Source organism: Talaromyces rugulosus, chromosome III (genome assembly GCF_013368755.1).
Source record: "Talaromyces rugulosus chromosome III, complete sequence".
Classification (NCBI taxonomy): domain Eukaryota; kingdom Fungi; phylum Ascomycota; class Eurotiomycetes; order Eurotiales; family Trichocomaceae; genus Talaromyces; species Talaromyces rugulosus.
This window is the reverse complement of record NC_049563.1, coordinates 2,728,017-2,755,615: the sequence shown is the minus strand read 5'-3', so window position 1 is coordinate 2,755,615 and position 27,599 is coordinate 2,728,017. Positions and strand designations below refer to the sequence as shown.

The following is a 27,599-nucleotide window of genomic DNA, read 5'->3' as shown; positions in this document are numbered from 1 at the left end:
AGGACTGGCCATAACCACGTACCTCATCTAAAGTAGATCTATAGGTTATATTGAAAAATACAAATGATCAACCTATTAAGCATCTCTAATTCCGCCTTCGTCGGGTGAGTGGGAAGCTATGAAAAGTCGCTATACACCGAATCTACATCGAGCCTAGGCGGAAGAAGGATGATTATGCGGAACGTCATGATCCTAATATACGATTTCCAAGCGACGTGAGGTGTCTAAAGGGTTGCTTACTATAAGCTGATATAAGATTATTTCACAGTGTTCCTGATACAATAGCGGGAAAGGGGGTTTCTTGAACACCAAAAACCTGGTGGTGGAAAAGTTTTGAAATAGGACGTTTTATACCCGTATCTGCGGGTAAAAGACGTGGCAAATACGGTTATTTTCCAAAAAACGTCAAATAATAAGAGATGTATTGTAATTCGTATCTGTATTTATAAAACGTATTAAAATTTAGAGACGTCTCGGTTTTGGAGACGTTTCCAAGGGGTGTCAAATGGTTTTTTGGTCTTTTTTTGACGCGTTCCCGCACGCTCCTTAGTTATAAAGCTCAATTCCTGCCCAATGTTGATGCAACAACGAAAATGAGCAGTTTTTTGGTACGTATTGTGACCTTGTTATGCATCATCAACACTACCAATATAATTCGACAAGAGTGGGTTATTTTCAACGTCCAACAACTGCGCAATAATCTGTTCGGAATTCATTCCAGCAAAGTCCCATGTGAGAGCATCGTAGGTCTGTATACCTTGAATGTCGGATAGCGCTGTGGTAGACTCCAGTTGTGGATCTGTCCAAGCGGAACTGAGCGGTGCGAGAATATTACTCGGCATTGGAATTTGAGGGTCCGAGTTATATGAAAATGGATCATATGGGAAGGCACTCGTGAAGTTAGCCTGTGTCGAAAGGGTCTCGCCAGTTGTCGTTCTGGAGTAATCACTGCCCATTGGGTTTATGCCAGGGGGATGCAAGGAGGATCTTGTTGCTGAGTCCACCTCCCCGTGAGAAACTAGTTGAGGTACAAGATGATTCTCTATTATCGGCTGTGGGTTTGACGAGAAGGCAGGAAATAATGGTAGGCTGTTTATTCTTTGTTTCAAAACCAGGAGAGCCGACATATCGATTGTTGTACCTCTAGCCCATTGTTCCAAGTTGTTCAGAAGTGCAAAACAGATTTCTTGGAGAGTAGGGATATGTTCCGCTATTGTAGGCCAACGACGCGATATCCTGCTGACTAGAGATGGGAATGCCTTGATATACCTGCTCAAGATTGCGATATCCTCTCCTATCATGTGCGTTTGGTCCCGCTGCGTCTGTTCAATTCCGACCAAGACGGAAGCCAATAAACAAACACCCGATTCGATAATAAAATGAGCTGCGTGCCACAAATTGAATAGTCTTCCCATTCGGTCAATCATGCTGAATTGCCTTATCAAGGCAACTGAAGATGTAAGAGCCTTCTTGTACATCTCATTGGTGGGGTTGGAGCAGCACGGAGAAGGTCGATTGAGCCGTAGAATCCCAATGTGATAATGTAACTCATAAAATTCAATTGTTTCTGTAAGTTTGAGGCTTTGGAGAATATCATGACGCCATTCATCTAGGCGTTTGTGCATGTTTGCAGACCACTGGTCAAATGAAGCATCCGATATAGGTTCTTCGAACCTGAATGAAGGCCAATATAGAGTCACCGTGATCTCGGACTCAATCTGACGCATGAGCCACATATAGTGAGTCGGAGAAGATTCTGAATGAAACTCTGGAAACTATAATCATGTTGAGCAGAAGAATCAGCAACGGTGGGATTTGGAGGATTACTTTGGCGGTGATGGCCGACAATGGTAATACGAAAGGTCGACAGCGAGCTGCATGGCTCGCACTGATGAAGGGTTTTCAGTAATCTGCTTAACTAGGCCTGTAGAGACAAGACTTACGAGTCAATGCTATATGAATTCCAAAACAATCTCCGTCTTATATTTAGTGTCCTGCTGTTTAGTTTTGTTTGGATAGATGCAGGGAGCTCATGATGGAGCCCGAGGGATAGGCAGAGCCGAGTGGCCGCCTCGGCACATCTACAGCAATCGACATCCATGGGATTGAGGAATCCATAATGCGTAAGAAGCTGGAGTGCTTGGAGGCGCTCCCATGGGTCTGACAGACCGACTTGAGGAAGATGAGCAACGGCCGTCTTCCAAAATCCGCGAGTGGTGGTCATGGCTCGTGCCTCGTTCTGGTGCATTAGAGTATTTGTCTGCTTGTGTTAGCTATAAAATCTCATTGACGTACATGTACGGGTTACGCATCACAGACACTAATAGCTAAGGTGATATGAACGTAAAATACGTCCGCATCCGATGGTTGGATGTTATTATAAACCCTATCACACGCTTCCAACAAGTCCGTTTCTTCGATTCCTGGATATTGAGGGCGATATATCTCGCAATAATGCTTCAACATGGCGTCCACTACGTGTTTGGGAACCGAGGCAACATTAATAGGTCGCGACGAGTCTTCTTGGGACTGATGCTCCGCCATATCGCCCTCAGCATCACTTAGAAGATAGGGTGAAGGTGAACAAGATAGAAAGAAAGGGGATGTAAGAGGGAGCATGTTCTTGTCCTGCTTCCGAGACAAGCCCTTGGGGTCGACAATGGTTACCGCCAGGCGTGTGGCTAGGCTTTCCACGGCTACATTGGCAATGTCTGATGCAGTCTTTGTCTGCGTCTTGACACGGAACAATTCTGCTTCCAAGCGAGCGACTTCGTTTTCGAGATGTACGATAGTGCTTCGAGGTTTATCAACTCCATGGATGGCGTCATAGCCCAGACAGGTTGCTCCGGCTATCGAGCACGCACCACATGTTGGGTATTGCAAGTCACACTGGTAAAACAGATTTAGTCAACTGCGTCCCCTCAAAAATAAATAATAATACAAAAGATGATGGAGGTTCAACTGTACTCGGATCTTCCTTTTGCGGCAACGCGAACATGCTTTGCTATGTTTCCGCTTTCGAGATGCATTTTGCGCTTTATCTTGCATCATAATGTGATTTGTTTCCGATAGCCAATAAAAGATGCATCTAAACACAGCCTCAAATTCTGAGCTGTGGAGTTGACAGCTAGTTGCAGACTGGCACTGATAAGGAATCAGCTCACTGGGGACCCCGCACGAGGGAGGCCATTAAAGCGAAATTGGTTAGCCAGTAATTCCGAACGGTAATTTGCAATTACTTGCGCCGTTTTTTTATATACTACAACGGGCCAAACCAGGGGCTATTACAGTCACATTTGATTTCAAATAGACGGTAAGACGCGCTTTAATTATTAGTTACATAGCATCTGATAGATTTAGTGGATGGATGCCTTCTGCTCCGTACCAGATTGCTATATGAAACCATCTCTACCAGTATATTTAGAAAAGAACTAAAATGACTGAAACCATCATACCATTTTCCAGAGCAGGTCTACTAGAATTTCCCACGCCTCCACATAGATCGAGGCTGCTTTCCATCGTCCAGTAAACGAGGCCAGTAAGCTAGAGACTTTCAAAATCGGTTCCATTGCAGTGCGAGTTTCCATGTTCTCCACGGTCATCCCTCGTGTTCTTGCTGTTGACATACGTTGTACTATGAGGTAGATTGACCAAACCATGCCGCTTTCAAGAATGCGCTCGGCTGCCATCGTAATACTTATTATCCTGTTTTGTTGGTTGAGCAGACTGAAATGGTCGAGAACTGTATATGCAGAATGGGCGATAATGTGGAATAGCGGCGAGGGAGGAGGAGGAAGAAGAGAAGATCCGACGAGTACATTGCGGGACAGATCCTCGAAAGAAGTGAACAGTGGGTGTAGGCTAAGGTAAAGCATTGCTGAATGGATGGAGATGCCGGTTTCCACAGAGTCGGTCTGCATATGCAAAGGAATGAGTGTTTTAAATAATTCTTCAGATGGACGAGGTGAGAGCTGGAAATGATGTGATATCCTTTGCATCTTCTGCAATGTCCGTAGCTCATCGAATGATTCGTCAGGTATGGAAACATTATCATATATTGCCTGGACCTGCAATTCATTATAATAGGATGCACGGCAGAGATGCAACGCCGTAGAGCTAGAAGGAAATATGAACACTGATATCTCAAAGAACCTACAAGGGAGCAAATTAATACTCACATTTCTAATTTGAGGACAGCTTGTTCCAAGCATCGAAAGTCTTCGTCTAAATCCTTGTTCCCAATCGTGTAAAATTCACGAAGACGGTTCAATGCGGACGTTGCTCTGCCTAGCAGATCCCAGACTTGACTAGAAAATGGATTGATCAACTCGCAGAGGGCCGAAGCGCATAAAGCCGTGCATGTCCATCTTTCGGTTTCTACTGGATCCTTTGTCGAAGATGCAATTTCTTGAGGAATCTTATCCGCATCTTGCCGGCATCGAATTGATGTGCTAGTCATGTTAGGGTCAAGATCACGGGCAATCAATGAAGTCGATATAGCGAAAACTATTCTCAATGCAAGCGCGCTGGGCTCATCTTTGTTTCCACTGATCCATTTGAGAGCGTTCTCGTACGATAATAATCTTGATTCTTGTGTTGAAGTAAATAGCGTGTATTGTGGCGAAACCGTCATCAAGTAATGCTCGATTACGGCTCGTTGGGTAGACAGTGGCATCATCGCATGAAGCTCCAGCCTTCGCTGCTCATTTGATATGTTGAGTTGAAACGGTGGTTGCGTGGATTGTGGATCCATGCCTCCAATTGATTGAACGAGATCGCCTCTTGAGAGAAGACGCTTGGGAAGTTCTGCGCCGTTCGACACATGCCACTGGATCATAATTTTTAGAAGGTCTTCCAGCAGTCCCGCTGCACTGCCCGGACCAAGGTAAGCCGTTCGTGACGAATCCGGATAAACATTCCCATGATCGAAGATTGCCAAATGATAGCTTTGATACCACGAAAAAGGGGCAGCTTCGGCGCTGTTATCGGAAGACGGAATTGATGTGTGTGTCGTAGGTGTGGCCGTGGCCGTGGCGTTGCTGATTTCCAGTTGCAGGCTTGCCACCTTCTGATTGAGAGAATGAAGATAACTAGATCATCATCAAAAATTGTCACAGGTAGAACAAGAAAGGAAATATTACCTGCACGATATCTCGCGACCGACAGAGTCGTCCCAAAAGAGACATTCTACGTCTGCGAGCTGGCAATTTTTACACGAAGGCAGTTGGAGATCGCACTTGAGCCTGGTGGTCAGTGGGACTTGGAACCCAGGGGAGAAGGGGAGGTTATCTTCATTACTCGTATCTTTCTCTTCCGGCACCTGCTACAGACTTGCAGCGCCATGATTATCCACTATATGCACTTACACGGCTCTCACACATGGGCGAGAGCTTCATTGTAGTAAGTAGATTACGTGATAACCGACCGATACGCCCCGTGGGGATGGCAAAGGAGACTTCAATTTCACCGGTTTTGAAACGAAATTTTGAATGAATTTTTTTTTTTTGGAAATTAAAATTGGTTTGTCACACGAGTATTATTGTTTTTTTCTTAAAGCAAATTCTAGACACTTTTAAGCTCGTCTGTAATTAATGGAATATTTCACGCGATTTTAATCCGAATTAGGTTAGTTGAAATTTTCCAACGTTTTGCAATTTCAAACAAAACTTGAAAATTTCCATACCATTGGTAACCAACCATGTAATTCTCTGCACAGTAAAGAGTACCAAATCACTCCAGCTGGCTTAATTATGGGTATTAAAATAGCCGATTAGACATCTACTGTTGATTTTATTATATATATATCATGGCCATAATCAACTGGATGGACTAGAAAAAACTAATCGATCCCCGTGAGTGCGAGAAGTTGGTTGTTGCACCGAAAGGGGAGCAAGTAGAGGAAATAACTATTTACTATAGAATCATGTTCAATAAATAGGAAGAAATATTTACCAAATGATCGCTCTCCATGACTTAATCTTATCGAATGTTTGGACCACAGCGGAGGATGGAGTAGGAAATTGGTATCGGCCGGACACCACCTAGCGTCAACAGCCCTACATTCGCTCTCGCCCGCGTTGGAGAAGTGGACAATAACGTAATGTAATGTCCACTAAAATCGTACACTGTGCTGGTAAGCGAATAGATTGGACTCGTGACACAGTTTTTTTTTTTTTTGGTTTTGGTGGTCTTGAGGATGGTATCTATCTATTCATGATGGTCGTTTGACACACTATTTATACTAGCGAGGGGCTCCTAGAGCCCTAGGACATACCGATTGATGTAGTACATGCCGCTTTTCACGTCAAATCTATTCCTCAGTATAGGCTTTCAAAGCAGCTAGCATTGTCTTATCTGGCCGAAACAACTCAACATGTCCTTCTCGGCATTAGGAACGGGTGACCTTGTTTTGTCTGGGCAACTCAATCGTCCAACTGGTAAAGGAACGATATACCATCATACGCGTCTAGCAGATACCTGCTTCGCAAATCTCGAAATGCCCTTCGTCAAAGAGGGATATGCCACAGAAAAAATGATCGCGCTCAAGGCCGATCCGATTCATGCACGCATACTCCATGATCTTGGGGTTGACGTTGTGACCGTGGCCAACAACCACACCATGGACTATGGCATCCAAGGGCTCCGCGAGACAATCCAGGCTCTGGATAGTGTCGGAGTCGCACACGTTGGCGGCGGTGAAGATGTTTCCGAGAGCTTTGCGCCAGTAATCAAAGACGTCAAAGGCACGAAAGTGGCTTACATTGGAGTGACGACCACCCTACCAAATGGCAGCGGTGCTGGTACCTCACGGCCGGGACTGGCTGGAGTGCGTATCTTTACCAAGTACATCATTGACACGGTGACTATCGATGAATCGCCCGGGATGTCGCCCTTTGTCGAAACGTCCACGTACCAGCCGGATGAGGACTTGGTTTTACAGTCGATCAGGAACGCCAAAGCTAAGGCTGATCTGGTCCTGGTCGCAATTCACTGGGGTGTGCCGTACGGCTGGGTTGCTTTTACTCAAAGCGAAATTTCAACCTATCAACAACCCTTAGCGCATGCCATGATTGATGCCGGCGCCTCTGCCATCTTTGGGCATCATCCGCATGTCGTGCACGGTGTCGAGGTATACAAAAACGCGCCTATATTTTACAGCTTAGGGAACTTTATTTTCAGCAACGATATCGTGACACCAGACCAGGAGACTCGAATTTATCCTCCATATGTGTGGACCAGCTTGCAGCGCTCCGTATCAAATATCGGCGCCTTCGGAAGGATTCGCTGGACTGAAGGAAAAATTTCGAGCTGCACCATTATTCCAATCTCCATCGCTGAGGACGGTGAGCCTGTTGAGGCTACAGAAGAGGATTCAAGCGTGCTATTGTCTCGTTTGAATTCGTTGTCGCAGGAATATGGGACGGGATTTGAGCTCGTGAAGTTCATCAATGGCTTTGAGATCAATATTACACCAATATAGGGAATAATATTGAAACCACTGGGACAAAGCGTCTTAACATGTCTCTGTCCCTCGTGTAGTTACGTAGATCAGAATCAAAAAAAACTGAGTAACTGTTGACCAAATGTAAATTTACCCATGTTGACCATCCATGACTTGATCCTATTGCTACTTTGACCGGATCACAAACATGGTAAACTAGAATCTCTATCACAATCCGGTTCTAGTATTATCTGGCAAGTCAAGCCGTCTACATAAGGAGACCGCAATAAAAGCAAGGAGACAAGGTAATTTTTTCTTTTTCCCTCTTTTCTCAGTGCCAAATGACAGGTTCATTATATACCTAAATTTAAGAAGAAAAAAAAAAAGATGACATCAATCAGTATCCCATTTGTGATTGTCCTGATACAGCCCAACACCCTTCCCATCCTTCTTCCAGACCACGCCGTCTTTCATCACAAAATCTATCTTTCTCAAGGCAAATTTGTCCTGACGAGGGTCCGTCTCAAGGGCTATAATATCAGCTTTGACACCTTTCTCAAACCATCCAAAGCGCATGCCGCACAAGTCTTTACCACAAGCCTCCCAGCCGCCAACAGTTCCAGCTTCGAGGACATGCTCTAATGGGAGACCGGCTTCAATCATGAGCTCCATTTCTCGTACATTCTGACCATGAGGATACGTGCCAGTATCACCGCCGCAAGCAAAACGCACACCAATATCGTAGGCTAGCTTGGTCTGTCCCAATATCTCCGTGATCCTATGCTTGTGTAACCTCTCACAGACGGCCAACGTTGGAACGAGGATACAGCCCTTCTCAGCCATAAGCTCAAAAAGATCTCTATTAGCAAAGTATGCGTGCTCGATAGAATCAACCCCGGCCTTGACTGCCATTATAGCGCCTTCTATGGTCCCTGCATGGCAGGCAACGGGAGCCCTTCCCATTTTCGCTTCCTTGACAATCATGTCCATTTCCTCTTGCGCAAAGACTAGGATGTCCGGGTTTGGATCTGCGGGAGGATGTTGAATACCGAGGATATATGGATGTTGCTGAACAGGCGGATACCGCATCAGACGTCGCCGATAATCAGCAAAGAACTTGATGATGTCGGCACCGGCGGCGAGACGCCGTCTGACAGCAATCCGCGCGTCCTCTACTCCGTCAACTGTTTCACCACCCCTGGGAAGACAGACTCCATTGGCATGGTTTTCGGTTCGTGGCTCGTACGAACCTGTGCTGGCCAATGCGCGTGTTGCGACAAAGAGTCGGGGGCCTGGTATGAGGCCGCGGTTGATGCAGTCACGCACTTGGGCATCAGACTCCTTCATCGACTCTGATCCTAGATCTCTGTGTTTCATCAATACTCATATTTTTACATAAACTGGTGGTTTTGGAGCCTCCTGGAAGCCCTTACTTACCGATACGTAGTGTATCCCGCGAGCAACGCCGTCCGGCAGTGATTTGCCGCTCGAACTATTCTCTCGACCACACTCTCATCGCGCTTTTGATTTACCGATGGACGCTCACTAGCTCAGTTAGTAATATTCTCTCTCCCTCTCTCTGTATATAAAAATACTTATAGGAGTGCAAGAATATGTGGCTGTGAGCATCCACAAACCCCGGCAGTACGACGCAATGTCGCAAGTCAACATCGCCTTCTGGCACGGAGCCACCCAGTGACTCAGGTGTCCTCTCGATAACATCAACAATGAGCCCAGAAACGGGATCCACTGTCACTGATATGTTAGAGAGAAACGCCTTCCTCTTTGGGTCGAAGAGGGTCGATGTGTGGATAGTGTATGGCGCCGTCATGTTGGTTCTAAGTCGTTTGATGGGGAAGTATTCAGCTCCGAAATGCGAATTCGATAGCAAATTACCTTTTAATTATCTTGGACGTTTCCATCGATGCCTTTTCCGGTATATATATATTATACGCATGATGCATTACTCTTTTAGCGCAGTTGAACTTGCCAATGACAGCTGGACGCTCCGAGATCAACGGAATATACCTAGCGTCTTCGCCTGACCCCTGCACTTGCTGCTGAGATGTCGGTCAAGTCCGTGCATATGGTCAAGTGACTAATTAAGGCTTGTTTGATTATTAATGGTGATTGAGCAGAAAATTTTACGTTTTGGGCTGAAACCTACGTAAATTGTAATTGGCATTTGTGGAGAGGGGGGGGGGTTGCGGTATACATCTTCCGTATACTTGTATATTACGAACTTGACAGGGAGAAATAACCTACTTCTACATGTAGTACAAGTAACATGAATATTCAATGATAGTACGTTGATTGTTTTACTGTAGCTATCAAGTTTCGATATGAATAAATTTCTCAGCCTTCAGCCTTCTTTGAAAAAAAAAAAAAAATAGAAATGTATTTCTTTCAGAACGACCACTCCACAACGGGGATGTCATCACAAGGTTTCCCAATCAAAACCTTGCCAGTACCACTTCTCAGCTCCATCATGATTGTACTTAGAGTAATCATCCTCTCCATACCTACGGCACCAGGTGGTCTAGACCTACAAATGGAGTATGGAAATCCATCCTGGTCCGAAAACCTGGTCCTCAGGGACTCAAACGAAGCCGGAATTGCATTCTTCCTGTCCTGCTCGCAAAGTTCCTGGACCCTGAGCAAGCGAGACATGGAATTCGGGGCTGGGTGGTCCACGAGCCTGGCCGGACGATTTGGCCCATATAGATGATTTGTATGGGCCACGTAGTCGTTGTGTGGAAGAATAATTACGTTTCCATGAGGAGAGCACTCGACGTCTAGATGGTTTCCGCTCTTATCTGCCATCATGTAGTTGGAGGCACTCGCAGTGCCGAGTGAATTAATGATTGACAATGCACTGTCGACACTGGTCGCGTATTGCAGCAGACGACGAGACATGACATGGATAGGCAAATTGTGCTGGTTATAAGCTCCAGAACGCAGCGCGTTGGAACACAGACCAAATCCGGCATTATTCATGCCAATCTTGCCCACGATTCCTCCTTCAGAGAGAAACTTAAGTTCGGTTTCGGAACCGGCAGGTCTGATGTGGAGAAATACCAGTCCTTTTTGCAGTTCTTCCAGCCAGTCCCAGTTCTGTGCGACGAAGATCTTCCCATCCGGCGTTTTCTGGCTGAGAGACGTGCAGCCATCCGCGTAATTTGTCAGGGCGATTTCACTCCGGACATTGAGCGTAAGGATATCAGCTACTGTGAGGCCGCCGCCTGCTCCGTCCGCAATACCTCTCATTTCTTCGAGGATCTCGGGGTACTTTTTCTGGAGCGTTGGGATGAACTCGGCCACGGCTCGTTCACGAGCTTGATCCCATGTGAGGTGCACGGTCTCTGCAAAGAAACCCGTGTATGTCCCGATATTATTATGCACTTCTACCGAGGCAGCCTGTCCATGCGTGAATCCTATTTCGTACGAGCCTCCAGTGCAGTGCACCGTCTTGACCGATGGGTGGTCATAAGTAGTAGCCATGGCGAGGGGTTCGTAGTTCAAAAAAAAGTATGCCAACTTGAATGTCTATTCAATGCTATACGGTAAAATGATTGGTGTTTCATACTAATATTGCTATATCATCACTGGGAGACATACATATGTAAATAACAATGCCCTCGCCTGGCTTCTAGGAGAAATGTATGCACCACGTTAGTGCTAGGGTTAGGGTTACGGGTATGGGCGAATTTTTCCAGTGTCGTTTCGCAAAAACCCGCCGCTGGAGAATGTAAGCTCCGCTGGCGTTCAGCCTGCAGCTTTTGCTAGAGGATTAATAATTTTAGTAAGTTTTAATACTTTATCATTAGTAATAATAATGCTACGGGCTGCCATGTTGCTAAACGGGGCTGTACTCATACTTCCAAGTCGCATCCGCGCGATTTTAAAAGGCGCCAAGTTATTTCCATTCTCGCTCAGATCACTTTGATTGCAACGAATGTATCCACATTTTATTCTTCCTTATTATCAGTTTTCCAACTAAATTACCGCATTTTAAAATGCCCGAAACTACAACGGTTGTCATGGACGATGGCGTCCGGTTGAATGTCAAGGTGCTCGGACAGGACCCGACAGTCAGGAAACCCCTCCTCATTTCCCTCCATGGCGCCCCTGGCGTGTCGACACTTGCAGAACCCGAGTCCTCGTTTGGATATCTTTCAGACAGGTATCGCGTCCTTGTTTTTGATGCTCGCGGAAGCGGCGCGTCTGACAAGATCGGCCCATTCACGCACGAGCGCTGGATACAGGATATTGAAAATCTAAGGTGCGACAGTAGTGAAACCTTCACAATAGTATTTGCTAGGCTAATGGATTGTCTAGAAAGTGGGCCGGTGATGAGACGTTCATCCTTGCTGGAGCGTCATACGGAGGCTTTGTCGCGCTGGATTACGCCGTGCAGCATGGCGCCAGACTGCGGGCATTGGTGCTGAGGGATACCTGGGCCAACGGAAGATTAGGATCAATGAATGCACTCGCAAGTATCCTCACCTCGAAACGGATCAGCGTAGACGTGGATCGGCAAGTGCGCCTCTGGTCCGGCACAGTACTCAACGATCAAGACCACGCACTGGCTCTTCAGGAAATCCTCCCTATCTTCACACCCCCTACAGACGTACAAACAGCAGCGGCATCCACGGAGCAACAGGAATCGACCGAGTTCCAGGGCTCTGTTGCGTTTTACTCGGCCACGCAGAACGCAGCCTTTGCTGAGAATATGCCGCGCTTTGACGTGCGTCATCTCCTAAAGGAGATCAACGCACCTACTCTGGTCGTCGTTGGTCGTCATGACGCCATTACGCCTGTGTCTTGTAGTCAGGAGATTGCTGATGCGATTCCCAATGCGCAATTGGAAATATTCGAGTTTTCAGGGCATAGCCCGCCGTCCGACGAGCCGGAGAAGTTTGAGCAGATACTATCCGACTTTTTACAGACAGTAGTTCATTAGAGCATTCACTGTCATGGAGATGATATTTACATCACTTTAGTCCCTTCAGCTGCGTAAATTTATTAGTAGTTACTATTCAAATCTGGATATAATACTAGGGCGCACCAAGACTAAAAGATTGTTCTCGAAGGGCAGACAGTTTTCATAGCAACGGTAAGCACCTCGGATCGATATAATAGGGTCTTAGAGAGAGAGAAAATCTGTCTTAAAATCAACCAGTGGATTTTATTAAAGTGCGTATTCTTATTCAATGTTTAGACCTGGGCAGGATCTGAAAATATCAACAGGTATGTTCAGATTACATTACAATTTTTTTGAACCACAAGCAACTATATCTCCCGGTCTTTATGTAGTCACCACGCTAACATCGAACATACTTTCTGGCCTCATGCTACTCACTACCTCCGGCACCTCCAGAAACAGCTTTTAGTCTTTTTTGCTCCTCAAGTTCGTTCTCGGGGACCTGTTCTTTCAGCACACGTTGTGGTATGACGACGCCTTCTTCGCCGGCAAAATACTGGGTCTCGGAGATGTGGAAGACGGCCAGATAGGCGAATATGATGACGCCAGTCGTGTAGAACGCAAGGAGCACGCCGGCCTCCTTGATATACGGGACACCAATGGAGTCAACGCCAAAGCATATGGCTTCCCCGGCACCTTGTGCCGCGCGAAAAACACCCTGAAGCCAGTAAATATTAGCAACCAGGTTTGAATATTTCCCCCTCCCTTTAGGTTAAGTTCAAAAATTCACTTACAGCATAGTTTGCTGATTTGCGAGGGGAATTTGTTAGGCAGCCGAGGAAATAAAGAATGACATATGGCCACAATACACTGGCCGTCCAGTTCAATACAAAAAGGAAGAATATTGGAATGAACGCATCGTCATTCCAGTCAGTGGGGTTTGTCGGAGGGCTAGAGCGGTCATAATTGCGGGTTCGAACAACCTCCCACGTCCAAGCCGCGATCAAAGGCACGCCCACAACGACCAACCCCGTCATAGCCCTGGTACGACGCGACCATTTGTCATGATCCAGAATAGTCTGCAGTCCGATACCAGCTGGGATCTGCACCACGACAGCGACGAAGGACAAGAGAGATCTCGCTCGCAAACTGTTATGATAGGCATTGACGGAACCAGCGTATACCAGGAAGCATTCCGACGGTACAAATGCTGGAAGCATCAGGAGCAGCTTCCAGTCCCGGAAAATCTCCAGGCTTGATTTCAGTTCCTCGATGAAGCCTCGGGATTGGATAGTAGCCACTTGGGTGCCGTCGTCCCGGGTTATTTTCGAAGGAGGTCGCAGCGCAAAGGCAAGGAGACACCCGCAGACCTGCATCACGATAAAGACAATATACACAGCCTCTGGGACGCCAGCGACTTGGTTGGATTTTCGATTGATGATAAGTGGTATGATGCCACCCACAGCTGCACCGAAAGCCTGAAGATTAAATGACAAGCTAATGAATGTGCCGCGTTCTCTTTCTTCCGAGTAGGACATGGATATATAGCCCATCGTGCAGAAGAGGCAACCGGCAGAGAACTTTTGCATGTGTTAATCGATATCTTTTTATGTCTTTCAATACGCTGTGTTGCTGGGACTTACTCCAATGGCGATGGCAGCGAAGATTGGGAAGCCTTCGTGGCCGGTTCGGTCAAAATACCAGAGACTACCAACATATATAATATACCCCACAACACCGAGGAAGGCCGTCAGAGCAGGCCCGATCGTGTTCAGCAAACTTCCACTGAACGTGGATGAGAGAACCCATACAGCACACAGTGTGGCATTGACTACCTGTACTGTTTGTGCTGAATTCGGACGGCCGCCACCAGCCCCGAGCATATTCAACGCTTCGTAAAGACCAGCAGCCAGGGCGACGATCACGCCCATGATCACACTGCAGAACAGTCAGCATCTACATATATGTAGACTTGATATCTGCTAACTCACTTTTGCCAGAATGGCGAGTGCAGGCGAACAAGCGGGAGACCTGGGATTTTAACAACCATCTTGGGTTTAACTTCGAATATGTAATTGGTACTCTGAATGTAATTCAACAACTCCAAGTGAGAAACACGAGTTTTAAATAAGAAAGAAAAAGAGAGAATCAATCAATTGACATGCTAACTACCAGTACATATACTATATCACAAAATAACCGCTATCTATAGCTAAGAAGGAACCCCAGGATCCAAAATGCGGAGAAGGCAAATAGGAGAAAGATAAACTTTATCCTAGACCTCGTATCGATTGTCTTTCCCTATGGATTGGTTCGTTACAGTAGTAGTATGCTTTGGCAGCTGGAATTCGGCCTAATCTAGAGCAAGCACTAATTGAAGCCAGCCGATAGCCGTGTGAGGGGTGAGTATTAAGATCAACGCCTACGTCAAAGTCATATCTTGATAGCGACCAGCAGAGCAGTAGGAATGATTTGGATACATAATAGATTCTGCAAGCATATTTGCGGAAGCTTTGTCGACATGCACGCTTAGGTCCGTGATAGCCCTAGATAGTGTTGCATCCAATCAAGTACCACTAGTATGCAATAGGCATGTATCCTCTGCCGAAAAAGTCTATTAAAAGATGCAATGCACAATTGGCTGGAACTTAACCACGGGATAATGCAATTCCAGCGGGGATAGCCGCGGAATTTCACAGGGTTGCGGCAATATCCGAAGACTACTCCATAGAAACACCATAATAATATATCCGCCGCTTATTAATTTGAATTTATTAATAATTTCAAGTGTCAGCATTCCGACAATTAGTAGAGACAAGGCCGTGTAGATTCACCGTATAAAAATATTGCGCATACTCCAAGACCAGATAGAAGACATAATAATAAAGAGCATTGCGACGATGGCGCAACCAATCCCGAAAACCAGCAAGCAATGGAGTGTCGTCCACCAGAATGGCTTTGACGGCCTACATTACTCGGAGCAGCCCATCCCTGAACTGGGCGACAGCCAGGTTCTTGTCAAAAGTATGTCTGTCTCTTGCTCCACGAAGCCTATAAATGTGATTAACCATCCTCTGCAGTCGAGGCAGTTTCCCTAAACGTACGGCTCTGTGTACAACTGGCCCGTGGCTTCAGGATTCACTAAATACTTGATTTTAGTATCGCGACATTATTATCCCTCGGGGTGAGTACCCATGGTCGGTTAAACAGGATGTTGTCCCAGGTTCCGATGGAGCCGGGATTGTGCTCGCAGTCGGCAAAGATGTTACTCGCTTTCAGGCCGGTGACAAGGTCGTGACCATGCTAAACCAGCTTCATCTAAGCGGACCGGTGACCAGCCAGTCCACAAAGCAAGGCTTGGGCGGCTCGGTCGACGGCACCTTACGGTCAATCGGCGCTTTTAATGAGCAAGGACTGGTGGCCATGCCGGAAAACCTGAGCTATGTAGAGGCTGCAACGCTTACTTGCGCGGGACTCACGGCCTGGAATGCTCTTTTTGGTCTGCCTAGCAAGCAGGTTACCGCAGGCCAATGGGTTCTGACACAGGGCACTGGCGGGGTGAGTATATTTGCTCTTCAATTCGCCAAGGCTGTTGGAGCCAAGGTGATTGCGACTACCAGTTCGAGAGAGAAGGTCAAGTTTCTCGAAAATTTGGGCGCTGATCATGTACTCAACTATAAAGAGAACCCAGACTGGGGCTCTCTCGCGAAGACGCTCGCCGGCGGAGAAGGTGTTGATCTCGTGGTTGAGGTTGCAGGGCCAACCACCATGGCGCAGAGCGTGGCCAGCGTAAAGCTGGACGGTACTATCAGCGTCATTGGTTTTGTCGGTGGTGAAGGCAAAAATGTGCCCAGTCTATTAGATACCTGGCTCAGCCTGTTCACTGCTCGGGGATTGTGGGTTGGCAGTCGTGCTCAGATGGAGGATATGTGCCGGGCTATCACGGCGAACCCAGCCAAACTCCGTCCTGTCGTAGACTCGAAAATCTTTACACTGGACCAGGTTAGAGAAGCATATGAGTACCTGGCATCAGGGAGAAATCTAGGCAAAGTCTGTATCAAAATCGATTAGTTTCTTGTGGTCGTGTGTTGAAGGGTTTAGCCAGTGGAATATTTGAACATACGCCATTTTGATTTGACAAACATCCTTACAGATATAAAAGTGTGTAAGGCTAATTAATATAATCTTTGTCATACTATATTATGATGTTCCCAACTTTCCTAGTTTCAACGTTAACAGCATTCGAGATAGTTTACCGACTTAAATAGTGTCTTTAATATCCTCTATCCAAAGACTCCGAACTCGTACTGTGGTATAATTATAGTTCAAGTCACTGCACGCGGCTGAGATGGTGGCCCGCTTCAAATACAATTCCGCCTTATCTAAATATTGGAACTTGAAAAAGGAAAATAAATGCAGACTACGTGCTCTTCAATTGTATCTCGGTAAGGAACCGGGCTGCTGTTTCACTGTTGGTCAGGTCAAAGGGCTCAATACCCCTGCAAATGTCCTTCATTTGTGCCTGAGAAGCGAGAACTCCCAAACTAACATTATTATCAAACGGAGGAACTGCCACCGGCAGTATATCCACGTTCTTATACAGCATCTCAGTCGGTGCTGACGGTTTCTGTGTAGCCGGACGACCTATGCCCACAGCGTCAACAACCTCTATCGCCCTGTTTATTCCATTGGCTGAACGCAAGCCCCCAGTAAGAACGATCTTAGTCTTCTTCCTCTGCCCAATCAATGACACATCATTCATGGCTGGTACGATCGCCTCGGCGAATTCAAGGAAGAACGCTTCTCGTTCACGCGTGGTCTCTTTCTGTGCTGGAGTAGCGAGACCCTCTGCGCTGCCTCCACTGAGCTCCAAAAAATCAAGTTTGAGATCCTGCTGCAGCACAATACATAGCTCGCGCGCATCGGCAAGCGTGAAACCGCCGTCTTGGAATTCGACACTGTTCAGCTTCACGCCAATAATAAACCCCGGCGATGTACGGCGCTGTATCTCCCGAACAACCTCTACCAATAAACGCATCCGATTCGATAAAGAAGGACCGCCATAAGCATCATTCCGCTTATTTGTGGTTGGCGACAGGAACTGCGCAAGCAGATATCCATGAGCAGCATGCAGTTCTACACCGTCAAAGCCAGCTTTATCAAGATACTCGGCGGCATGGGCGAAGCCCGTGGTAATAAGGGCAATGTCCTCGTCCGAGGCAGACCGGACGGGAGAAAATGTTTTCTTTGCGCCATCATTATTACTTTTTATTGGAATTGCAGAGGCTGAAATAGCTTCCTTGACCAGGTCAGGGGTGACCTTTCGGCCGACATGAGAAATCTGCCCGATAATCAAACTTCCATTGGCCTTTGCAGCTTCGGCGACATGTTTAAAGCCATCGAATCTCTCTCCCTCCATTGGAGATTCCGGGTCAATTATCATGTCGCCGCGGCTACCAGGCATCAGATATTGTGTTTGGATGTTACCAGTCAAAATAGTGCCCCAACCGCCCTCGCCCCAGCTAAATAATGAGATGATTAGCATTTTTTTTAATCATCTTTTTTTTTAGATCACCCGAAACCTACCGTCTATAAAGATTGATTAGGTCTTGGCCAGGTATGCCTGATGCGCGCCGATCATGTTCATCCCAGCTTGCGAGCGTCTCGGCCATTGCGGCTTTGACGAATCTGTTCCTGGCGCTTTTCCCAGCAAAAACAAAATCTAACGGCTGGCCCAAGGCATCGCTAGCGCTACCAGGGCCTTGAGGATGGTGAACAGGCATATTTAATCGGAATGTTGGAGACGATGTGGTATCCAAGAGGTTAGTATCTTGTTATTACTTGAATTGCTCTTGATATTTCGCAGCAAGGGATTCAAACTTATATGCTGCATATCTATTAAGAAAGAAAGTGTCAGAATACCGGAAGACTACCATTTAACGAATCCCCATTAAGGGTTCCCTTTTTGGCGTAGTGGTTACAAAGTCTTACAGAAAGCATTCGGTCATGACATTCAAAATCATTGCATTTCGTTTTTCCGAAGCCCTAGAGTGCTGGATGCTTAGAAATCCACTACGTAGTAACAATGTGAAATATCCCACATCCTACCGGTTCTATAACCACATAAAAACCAGTGGCGACTAGTTAAGTAACTACTGACCATACGTAAACTAGTTACTCTAAGAATGATGCTACGCTGCGCAAGAAGCCTAGTCCAAGCTCACGCTCGACGGCCATCTCCGTCAACTCCACGCTATTTACTTTTCCATATTAATTCCCAGCTTACAAAAGTTCATTCAGAAATAAGTGGATAATGGCATGGACAATGCGTCATTAATATTATTTATTATTAGATTATAGTCTTTACTAAAATTCCTCTTATAAGGCAAATCTAACCTTAAAACTTTCAATACCCAATGCGGTATATATCTATCCCTCATAACGCGAGGAAGACCTAAATCGCATGTTTTCCTCCTGTCGCTGTTGCAATAAGCAATTTAAGCGGCTACAGCATCTACTAATGTCGTAATTCAACGTCTGTAACAAAGGACGTCTAAACCGGATGTAACTACTACTACTTACAAAAACCCCCACCAAGGGAGCCCGCCTCACATTTCAAGTATATAAACCCCTCAATACATATATGTACATTTCAACTCAAGAAATATAAACATGACAGAACACATCTTCCTCCAATCCCCAACCCTCACAGCCTCTCTGGCAAACGAGCCAACAACCCGCGGGCATGTCCTCATCACGCTCACCACCCAGCTCTTCACACCCCCCACCAACACCACAACAAAACCCATTCTCGAAACCACGCGTCAGATTGCGGACGCTTTATGCCAAATCACCAAAAGCAAGCGATGCGCACTCGCCTACGACGGAGACCTGCTAATCCACCTCCGCCCGATCCACGGCCTTTCCGGTGAAAAATGGACTCCCGTGCTCGACAACGACAAGGAATTCCACACTGAATTTCCAGGCTATCTCTCAACCAAAAACGGGCCAACCCTCGACCAAAAAGATCTGGACGAGATGCGGGATCGCATCGCTGCATATTCCGGATTGACAGAAAAGGAAGGGCGTGATAAATCATTCCATGGCGAAGACAACGACTCAAACCTCTTTGCGCGTATTGTCCGCGGTGAAATCACCGAGCAATGGCGGATCTGGGAGAGTCCCTCGCACATCGCTTTTCTAACACCCTTTGGAAACACTCCCGGTTATACGGTGCTTGTTCCCCGGAAACACACTTCGAGTGATATCTTCAGTCTTGCTCCAGACGACTACAACGCGCTGGCCGTTGATGCGGCAGGTAGCGTTTCTGCACTCCTGAAAGAGGCACTGGGGCTGGAAATGTGTGGGATGTTTTTTGAGGGGTTAGAGATTGATTATTCGCATGTCAAGCTTGTGCCGGTGCATACGAGCAAAAAACTAGGAGAGCCTCTGAGAGAGGAATTTCGGGAGCTGTATCGGGGGTCTGTTTCGACGAAGCTGGGGTTGACGGCGTATCCCGAGGAGGAGCTGCAGAAGATGGCTGGTGAACTACGAGCTAGGTTTGAAGTATAACCACCAGACTGTGTAAATATAAATGACGTCATGTATATAAACATGCAGACATCAGACATCACCGGATTTTGGCTCACGCGTGACTATCGGGCCGAAGCGCAAGCGGGGTCCATAACTAAATACCTAAAATCGTCAACAAGCCCTACTCCTTGTTCTAAAAGTATTCCTTGCCTATATAAACTTGTTTCTTTACCATGGACGATACCATGCCGGATCCTTCACTTCTCAGCGCCGATGCCGTGCAATGGAACCAAGACCTGATGCAAGAATTCCAGGCGGCCCTGGAAAGAAATCCGGCAGCGGACCTGATGTCAATGTTCCACGACTCCTATCGTCACGAGCATGAAAATGCCCAGTATCGCCGTGTTTCTTATGCCGCCCAAATAAATCTTCGAACACTAGACGGGCTATATGAGACTCTCAGAAATGAGCCAGAAGTGAACTTGCTATCTGCGTTTCCGAAGAATTATAATCGAAGGATTACAATGGCGACTAGGCCCAGGGTTAAGCCAGAAAAAGAATCGCCCGAGGATAAACGTCCGGACTTCCGAACACGCCTTGACCTTGCTGAGACAGCTGTGATTGTCTATCCATTATCAGAAGAAGTGAACAGCCTACTTGGGCAATATCATTCGTCGAATGACGTAAATAAACCGCTCCCCCTCCTCCTATCCGTAAAACAACTCCTTTGGGATTCACTCAAGTTGTGGGAAAATCCCGTCAGAGGCGTTGTTGTCAAATGCAACGACAATATTATCGCCAAACTCATCACTGGAAACAAGGATTACACCGAATATACCAGTATGGAATACCCTGCGAGAAAGGCGCCTGATATTCCCAGTCCAAGACCGCATGGCCTAATCGCGCTGGGTCCCTTTCGCGTAATATTCATGACATATATTCCAGACATGACACTGACTCAAGCATGGCCCAACTTGTCAAGTACAGAAAAGTCATCTATACAACGCCAGCTGGACGGTATTTTCCGCCGCTTAAGAAATATCCAACCAGACGACAGCAACAATGCCGTCCTCGGGGGTGTTTGTGGTGAAGGAGTAAAAGAACTTCGTGTCGACGAATGTGCCTTGTCCAAAGATATCACCACAACGACACAGTTCCATAAACTGCAATTCTCTGCTGCCCACCATGGTAGCGACACCTACGTGAAGCTTCTTCGTTCGTTTTTAGAGAAGAACCACCCCGCCAATTTGAGGCAGAAAGCGGTCTTCACCCATGGTGATGTGAGAACTGATAATATTATGGTAAAGAAGGATCCCGAAGGCAATGGCTATGTTGTTACTGGAATTATTGATTGGGAGGACAGCGGCTTCTATCCTGCTTACCATGAATGCACGGTATTAACGCGGACTCTGAGCCTGGTCGATGAAAATGACTGGTATCTTTATTTGCCAGAGAGCATCTCGCCTTTGAAGTACCCTGTGCGTTGGCTGATTGACCGCTTGTGGGGGATTCATCTCAAAACTACTTGAAATTATTCTGGCCAATTTAAAAATATCAATTTCATGAAACAAAAAAAAAAATTGAATTAAATTAAGCAACCCGGTCTATTACTTTCAATCCCAAACAACCATGCAATACATTATTACATGAATCCACATTCATCTCATCGTATCATAAACTGTAGCCCGGAAGCTCGATCGTTCTGTCTGAGACAACCCCAAATAAAAAATTAAAAAAACAGACAACGCCATTAAACATCATGGTATATAGAGAGAAATAAAGAAAAAAGAAAAGAAAGAGAAAAAAACGCCAGAATCAATGCTGATATGCAAACGGAGAGGAGATATGCGCGGCATCGTGTGTGTCGGTGCATACAGAGATGGGTATATTAAGCTGTATTATCCAATATATCGAGTAGAAATCGTTTCTTCTGTAATATGTTGCAGTCCGAGATGATCATGATCATGATCATGAATCAAAAAAGTGCCCGCCCTTGCTGCACACCGGTGCCCATCCACGGGTGTCGCAAGCCACCACCGCGCAGATGCACCTGCTGCGGCATCGGCGGCGGACGTGGCGCCGAACTGGACATGACAGCCTGGTAGTCTGGCAGATTGTTGTCGTATTGCGATCTGGCCGAAGACCGCATGGCCGTACTATAACTTGGCACGCGACTGAGATTCTCGACTTCGTACGACTGCGGGTGGTACGGCGTTGCGGCGCCGGACGTCATACCAGAATCGATCTGGTCGCGGTCGTGCTCGTCAGAGGCCCGCCGCGAGCCGGACTGGCTGGGGCCCTCGGGGCTTTGTGAGTTTGACGAGGCTGCTGGTGGTCGGCCCAGGTTGAAGTAGTCTGTAGCGGCGGCGTGGGGAGCAGCACTGTGCTCGTGGTTGTGGTTGTGGGTATCATGTGTGCCTGGCGAAGAGGCGTGGCTGCCGTGAACAGCGTGCAGTCGGCTGAGGCGACTATGCAGTGCCGAGGCAGAGATATCGCCGTTGAAAACGGCTTCGTTCAACGAGGTCAGATCTTCGGACGATATGTTGCGGCTCAACGTGCCGAATGGCGTTACTGTGCCGCTCATCGCGCCTCCGGGCGTGCGGTATCCGCTCACGTCGACTTCGCTGTACAGCTGGTCAAACTGGTGTTGTCCGTAAAGCGGCGGTGCTGCTGAATGTGTCATGTCCTCGACTGCTCTTCGGGCTGCCTCCTGGTCGTGCTGGACTAGGGTGTTGTTATCGTCGATGGCGAGGTTTGGAGAAATGAACACCGAGACCGGAAGGGTTGCTCGCAGCTATAATCGTTGAGTTAGTATTATTATATTTGAGTATTATGAGAGTGATAACAAAATATACCTCGCTAGTGTGCCCGTCCGGGTTATGCAGCTGGACACGGAACTTGAGCTTGTGGCGGACCTTGATGCCCTTGACATCGGTATCCTGAAGACAACGCGACAGCGTCTGCGGCAAATCCAGGTAGCGGAAGAACTGAAATCCCTCGGCGGACTCGTCGATGATTTCGAGCTGCTGGTTCTCGTCCAGCTCGTACTCGTCGGTTTTGATTGTCCGGGTCGTTTTGTAGGTGTTTTGCGCCGACACTGGGTCGTCCGGGTTCAGGGTTAGGTCGTGGCTCTCGATCAGCTGCGACGTGACCTGGCCGATCTTCAGGCCCTTGAGCAGGGGGATCAGACGAAAGTCGATTCGCACCGAGGTGCCGAAGATGACGGCCTTGCTGGGGGTGCTGATGGAGTATTCGATTTTGTTGGGCCAGATGTTCTCGACGGACTGTAACGTTGTCAGTACATATTATTTGCTTAAAAAAAAAAGAGTAGTTTTCAAGTTACCATTGCATGAGCCAATTCCAGCGCACTAGGGTCCAAAGTCCTGACAATGCGGACAGGCTTTCGAATAGCAATGTCGCGCACATATTTCCTGCCAATCTCGGCCTTGAAGCGGTAGGTAACCCAGGTATCGTGCAAGCCCTCGACGCTCTCGGGCAGCGACCCCTCCAAAATGACGTCAAATGGGAACTCGTAGTTGTCGGCGGGGAGAATCTCGGTTTTTCCCTTTCCAGCCTCGCGGAATGTCCAGACTTTTTCGAAAAAGACCTTTTCCTTGTATGGCTTGCGGCCACCGGTGGTAGCGCTCGAGGGGAGGAGCCAGCTGGGGAGGGGTTAGCTTTTTGGATCATGTCGGGAAAAAAGCGAGGAGAAAAAACATACCACACGCGCGACATTCCGGTCAGAGACAGCTTCAAGTGTTTAATATTCAGCGGCTCCGACAGACAGAGCACCAAGGTGCCGCGCAAATGGGCGCTGGCAGCTTCGTGCTCGCTGCCGCGGAAGACGACATATCGGTCTTCGAGTCTGTAGCCAGTGTGTTAGTTTAAACGTCTCTTACGAGCTGATCAGACTGAGAACCTGATGTCAAAGTACTTGGCACTGCTGGCATAGCCAGCGCCGCTGAGAAAACTCAGCGCTTCCATGGTGTGCTGAGTCCGACCATGTGCAGCAAAGACGGGCGGAAACGGATGAGGGCGGTGATATCAGGTGGCGGGAGCGACAGACACGGGTGGGTAGAAATAGGAATGACAGTAATAAGAAGAAGAGGAGGAGGAGGAGGAGGAGCAGTGGTAGCAATAAAGCGAGCAGGAGAAAGGAGGAAGAGAAAGAAAAGCGACGAGACGAGAAAATAATCAATCACAGGCGCGATGGCGTGCCCCTCCGCTGATAATACCTGGATGGGTCCACTGATTAGCTATTTTTTTTATTTTATTTTTTTCTTCCTGTGGCGAGCTGACGGTAATTAATTAATATTTGTTGTTGTTTACTATGAGTACCTTGCCAGTTACTCGTTACATTGCATGCTGGATACTGGATACTGGATAATATACTCTCTTCTCTTGCCATCAACTTCCAGCTGAAGACAACATGAGTCATTCTAGTAAACCAACTGTTGCGATGCCGCTCGGAAAAAAGAGCGACAGGTCGGCTCCGGCCCGAGTACGGTATTGTCACCAATTCTGCAATCGCTGCACACAGCACTGTCGCATCAGGCCGACTACCGTTTGCAGCCGACGATCATGATATTATGATTTTCATGATCGGCAACATGCATGGTCTGAAGAATGAGCGAGCGGTCTACGAGGACCCGAGACAATGACACAGCGCTCTATAATCGCTTCATCATCGAGATATATCACTCTATATATACTTCGTACATACTATGTATACTCTGTATCGTACGGTAACGCAGATCATGGCGCCCCGCCGCACGTGTTCTAGAAAGCGGATATTTTTCCTGTTATTGTGACTATTCTCATTATCATTATTATTGTCATTTACTGCCGGTGAGCCTTTGCTTTAGTTTAATATTCCTCTGCCGCCGAGATTCGCGCCTCGAAATTCCCATTGGCTTGAATTGAATTCTGCCTGGATTTCCAACACCATACTACCAACAACCGACAGACTGCCAAGTACTCAGTAACAACCAGTGTTTTAAAATTCCCTTTATATTATTCTCCGATCCATGATGCATCATGCAGCAACCATGTCGAAACCTGACGCAGCAATTCGTTCGGCACAATTCTCTCCGAATTTAGAAAAAAAAAAAAAAAAAAAAAAAAACTCTAACAAACTACGGAGCACGAAATTCCGCCCAGCACTATCTTGTTTGCGTTAGATATCGCCGGGATGCCGATACGTACTCGTACTACCATGATATGCCGACTCGACTCGACTCGAGACCCGATCGGTGTGGTCTGGGCCGGCTTAGCTTTCTGCCGTGTTTTTATTTCTTTTTCACGGTGTGTAAGTAATTGTGGCGATTCTTTTATTTGTTTGTTCTTTCTGCTTGTCCCTTTTTTTTTTCAAGGTGTCATTGACCAATTTATTCCCTCATAGACATGTCTGACTGACTGACAGTAATAATATCGGGATGCTACTCAAGCCGGTACGGACATGCGCCGATAAGGCTCGGCTGTAACCAGGCTGTAGCTCTGTAACAGCCTAGAGGCCTAGTAGTGTTTGAAAGAATTTGAAATTGTAGTAGGATCTAAACAGCCAGTAATAATCTGTTCCGGATTGCACCAAGTCACCAGTCAACAGCTGTTGTGGATTCTGCCCGAGGACAAAACAAAAACAGCAACTGATCCATACCCTGCTCTTTTTCTATTGTGTGTGTGTAAGTGGATCGGTGGATTGGCCTAGCCGGGTGGGTTCGTACTACGTAGTCTAGTAACTATACATCATGCATACCGAGAACCCTGCGCTATCAAGGAAGAGTCGCGGCAAGGCTGGTTGGTCTAGGCTTTTATTATCAAGTTTACGGGAAATATGCCGACTTGTTCCGGTTGAGTTCGGGACGGTCCGGTGTGAGCTTCTTGAGCACTTGAGTAGCAAGTCGTAAGTGGACTGCATTCAATATCATGATATCATACATCAGCTGTGCATATTCAATACCTCACCACCGCTCTTTTTCTTCGCCTGCTGTCTTGGTCCTTATTTTACTAATTACGTGTCTCTCTAAATATGTAAGTATTAGCTCTTACTATTAAAATATAAACATTAATACCTTTATACAGTGGAGAATAACATACTACAAGTTCAAGATTTTAACATTTCTCCCTCCGTTCCGTTCCTACAGAGAGATGGATGGGTTCTAGGTTACTGGCAAACGGGATGGTTAGGCGCATCGAAACCTAAATATTCATTAGGCACGTCTGGCATTCTGAATAATGAAAACTGAAATTGATGCCCAACGTGATGACTACCATGTAATTTGCAGTTTTTTTTTTTAACAATGCATACCTACAGATGCTTACGACAGAAGCTCTTAGCATTTCTGGCCTCTCCAAAAATGATATGATATCAATTCCAATGAGAAGAATAGGTCTCTTAAACGTCGGCCAAAGCGAACCTGTTCCAGACAGTGACATTTCAACAACTTCCCGGAGTTGAGGTAATTGAGTCGTTTGGAGATGCTTTGGAATAAACGTCTTCTTCTTGCATCAGAGAAGAAACTGAATATCAAGGCATTCACTCTTACTTGTGTCAAGCCTCTTTGGAACAGACTCAACAGCTTGCGTCTTATTTGCTAAGCAAGGGCTTCCGGTTTGCTATCATGGATTGCTTTGGATATAGTGTTTCTCAGAGCCGAAAAATGGACGAGTGCGGTATAGAGAATTATACGGCAAAGGTAGAGTTGATTATTAGGCTTAAGGAAAATTATCTGCAATAATATAGTGGCTATGCTTAGGAATAACTATATAGGAACTTGTTTCCAATCATATACATGTATTTAGTCCATCTTGTTTTATTCTTATACACACAAGGCAATAGTACATATATATTCTACTCCACTATTATCCACCAGATACAAATACAAATACATTTACACACAAAATCGAATACATGCAGAACTGATTGACACTGCTATACTACTATGTATGTATATCACCCATGCAATTTACCCGCTTGACCACGCATATACTATAATACAATAATACACCCAAACACAAAACTCCATACTTTCCACAAACAGATTCTCTTCGAAGCGAAGCGAAGAACAGCAACAGAAGGGAAAAAAAATTTATTTCAGAATATCCATCCCAGCACAACCCACACCCCAACCCCAGCACCAACACAAATCCCCGCAACCTTGAGCACAGCAACTTTATCGCCAGCGCGCGCCGCGCGCGTCAGACGGCCGGCGCTGCCTCGCAGGCTCGTGGACATGTTTGAGAAGACTTCATTCTGTACCTTGTCATTAGCCTTCCTATCTTTACCCTTTTTTTATTCCTTGCTTTTCTGAGTGAAAGACGACTCGAGGGGAAAAAAAAGGGGGGGGGGGGGGACAAACAGCATTGTCCAGCGTATCCTGATTACGCGCATTATCGTAAATATCAATCGTAACCGATTTCAGCGCCGATGTTTTGTGCGCGAGTGAGTTGAGGAGTTCGTTGTTTTGCCTGTGGTAGCCATCATAATCAAATCAATCATTAGACTCTTGACTCTTCTTCTCTCTTTCCGACAGGGTAAAAAAAAAGGGTAGGACAGGACAGGACGTACGACTCTCGTTCGTAGGATTCGCTCATTTTTGGAATATGATGTGTCGAGGATTATCCCTCGCGGTGTTGAATTTCGATATTGTAGATAGGCTTGCTGAGAAAAAAAGGTCGCTGGGCTCTGTTCTGTCCTGTCTG

General features: G+C 46.7%; 12 protein-coding genes across 12 annotated transcripts; 5 read left to right on the top strand and 7 right to left on the bottom strand.

Moving 5' to 3' along the window:
* Positions 1-626: 626 nt before the first annotated feature.
* TRUGW13939_05808 (uncharacterized protein) lies at positions 627-5,396 on the bottom strand (the record flags this gene model as incomplete). The annotated part of the gene is made up of 8 exons (XM_035488966.1): positions 627-1,775; positions 1,828-1,888; positions 1,944-2,260; positions 2,320-2,889; positions 3,456-4,116; positions 4,179-5,090; positions 5,142-5,320; positions 5,367-5,396. 8 exons carry the CDS (start codon positions 5,394-5,396, stop codon positions 627-629), a joined length of 3,879 nt encoding a protein of 1,292 aa, XP_035344859.1.
* Positions 5,397-6,373: 977 nt separating this feature from the next.
* TRUGW13939_05807 (uncharacterized protein) lies at positions 6,374-7,480 on the top strand (the record flags this gene model as incomplete). Its single annotated transcript, XM_035488965.1, has 1 exon — positions 6,374-7,480. One exon carries the CDS (start codon positions 6,374-6,376, stop codon positions 7,478-7,480), a length of 1,107 nt encoding a protein of 368 aa, XP_035344858.1.
* Positions 7,481-7,834: 354 nt separating this feature from the next.
* On the bottom strand, positions 7,835-9,272 carry TRUGW13939_05806 (uncharacterized protein; the record flags this gene model as incomplete). The annotated part of the gene is made up of 3 exons (XM_035488964.1): positions 7,835-8,807; positions 8,879-8,986; positions 9,079-9,272. 3 exons carry the CDS (start codon positions 9,270-9,272, stop codon positions 7,835-7,837), a joined length of 1,275 nt encoding a protein of 424 aa, XP_035344857.1.
* Positions 9,273-9,847: 575 nt separating this feature from the next.
* TRUGW13939_05805 (uncharacterized protein) lies at positions 9,848-10,942 on the bottom strand (the record flags this gene model as incomplete). The annotated part of the gene is made up of 1 exon (XM_035488963.1): positions 9,848-10,942. One exon carries the CDS (start codon positions 10,940-10,942, stop codon positions 9,848-9,850), a length of 1,095 nt encoding a protein of 364 aa, XP_035344856.1.
* Positions 10,943-11,457: 515 nt separating this feature from the next.
* TRUGW13939_05804 (uncharacterized protein) lies at positions 11,458-12,404 on the top strand (the record flags this gene model as incomplete). The annotated part of the gene is made up of 2 exons (XM_035488962.1): positions 11,458-11,723; positions 11,780-12,404. The coding sequence occupies 2 exons, from the start codon at positions 11,458-11,460 to the stop codon at positions 12,402-12,404; spliced, it is 891 nt and encodes a 296-aa protein (XP_035344855.1).
* Positions 12,405-12,795: 391 nt separating this feature from the next.
* Positions 12,796-14,415, bottom strand: TRUGW13939_05803 (uncharacterized protein; the record flags this gene model as incomplete). The annotated part of the gene is made up of 4 exons (XM_035488961.1): positions 12,796-13,083; positions 13,160-13,945; positions 14,009-14,303; positions 14,357-14,415. 4 exons carry the CDS (start codon positions 14,413-14,415, stop codon positions 12,796-12,798), a joined length of 1,428 nt encoding a protein of 475 aa, XP_035344854.1.
* Positions 14,416-15,265: 850 nt separating this feature from the next.
* TRUGW13939_05802 (uncharacterized protein) lies at positions 15,266-16,436 on the top strand (the record flags this gene model as incomplete). Its single annotated transcript, XM_035488960.1, has 2 exons — positions 15,266-15,424; positions 15,525-16,436. The coding sequence occupies 2 exons, from the start codon at positions 15,266-15,268 to the stop codon at positions 16,434-16,436; spliced, it is 1,071 nt and encodes a 356-aa protein (XP_035344853.1).
* A 349-nt stretch (positions 16,437-16,785) lies between these two features.
* Positions 16,786-18,148, bottom strand: TRUGW13939_05801 (uncharacterized protein; the record flags this gene model as incomplete). The annotated part of the gene is made up of 2 exons (XM_035488959.1): positions 16,786-17,887; positions 17,952-18,148. 2 exons carry the CDS (start codon positions 18,146-18,148, stop codon positions 16,786-16,788), a joined length of 1,299 nt encoding a protein of 432 aa, XP_035344852.1.
* An 889-nt stretch (positions 18,149-19,037) lies between these two features.
* TRUGW13939_05800 (uncharacterized protein) lies at positions 19,038-19,937 on the top strand (the record flags this gene model as incomplete). The annotated part of the gene is made up of 1 exon (XM_035488958.1): positions 19,038-19,937. One exon carries the CDS (start codon positions 19,038-19,040, stop codon positions 19,935-19,937), a length of 900 nt encoding a protein of 299 aa, XP_035344851.1.
* Positions 19,938-20,131: 194 nt separating this feature from the next.
* Positions 20,132-21,427, top strand: TRUGW13939_05799 (uncharacterized protein; the record flags this gene model as incomplete). The annotated part of the gene is made up of 1 exon (XM_035488957.1): positions 20,132-21,427. One exon carries the CDS (start codon positions 20,132-20,134, stop codon positions 21,425-21,427), a length of 1,296 nt encoding a protein of 431 aa, XP_035344850.1.
* A 446-nt stretch (positions 21,428-21,873) lies between these two features.
* On the bottom strand, positions 21,874-23,882 carry TRUGW13939_05798 (uncharacterized protein; the record flags this gene model as incomplete). Its single annotated transcript, XM_035488956.1, has 5 exons — positions 21,874-22,692; positions 22,754-23,182; positions 23,242-23,560; positions 23,620-23,763; positions 23,818-23,882. The coding sequence occupies 5 exons, from the start codon at positions 23,880-23,882 to the stop codon at positions 21,874-21,876; spliced, it is 1,776 nt and encodes a 591-aa protein (XP_035344849.1).
* Positions 23,883-26,991: 3,109 nt separating this feature from the next.
* TRUGW13939_05797 (uncharacterized protein) lies at positions 26,992-27,491 on the bottom strand (the record flags this gene model as incomplete). The annotated part of the gene is made up of 3 exons (XM_035488955.1): positions 26,992-27,150; positions 27,257-27,365; positions 27,466-27,491. 3 exons carry the CDS (start codon positions 27,489-27,491, stop codon positions 26,992-26,994), a joined length of 294 nt encoding a protein of 97 aa, XP_035344848.1.
* Positions 27,492-27,599: the final 108 nt, after the last annotated feature.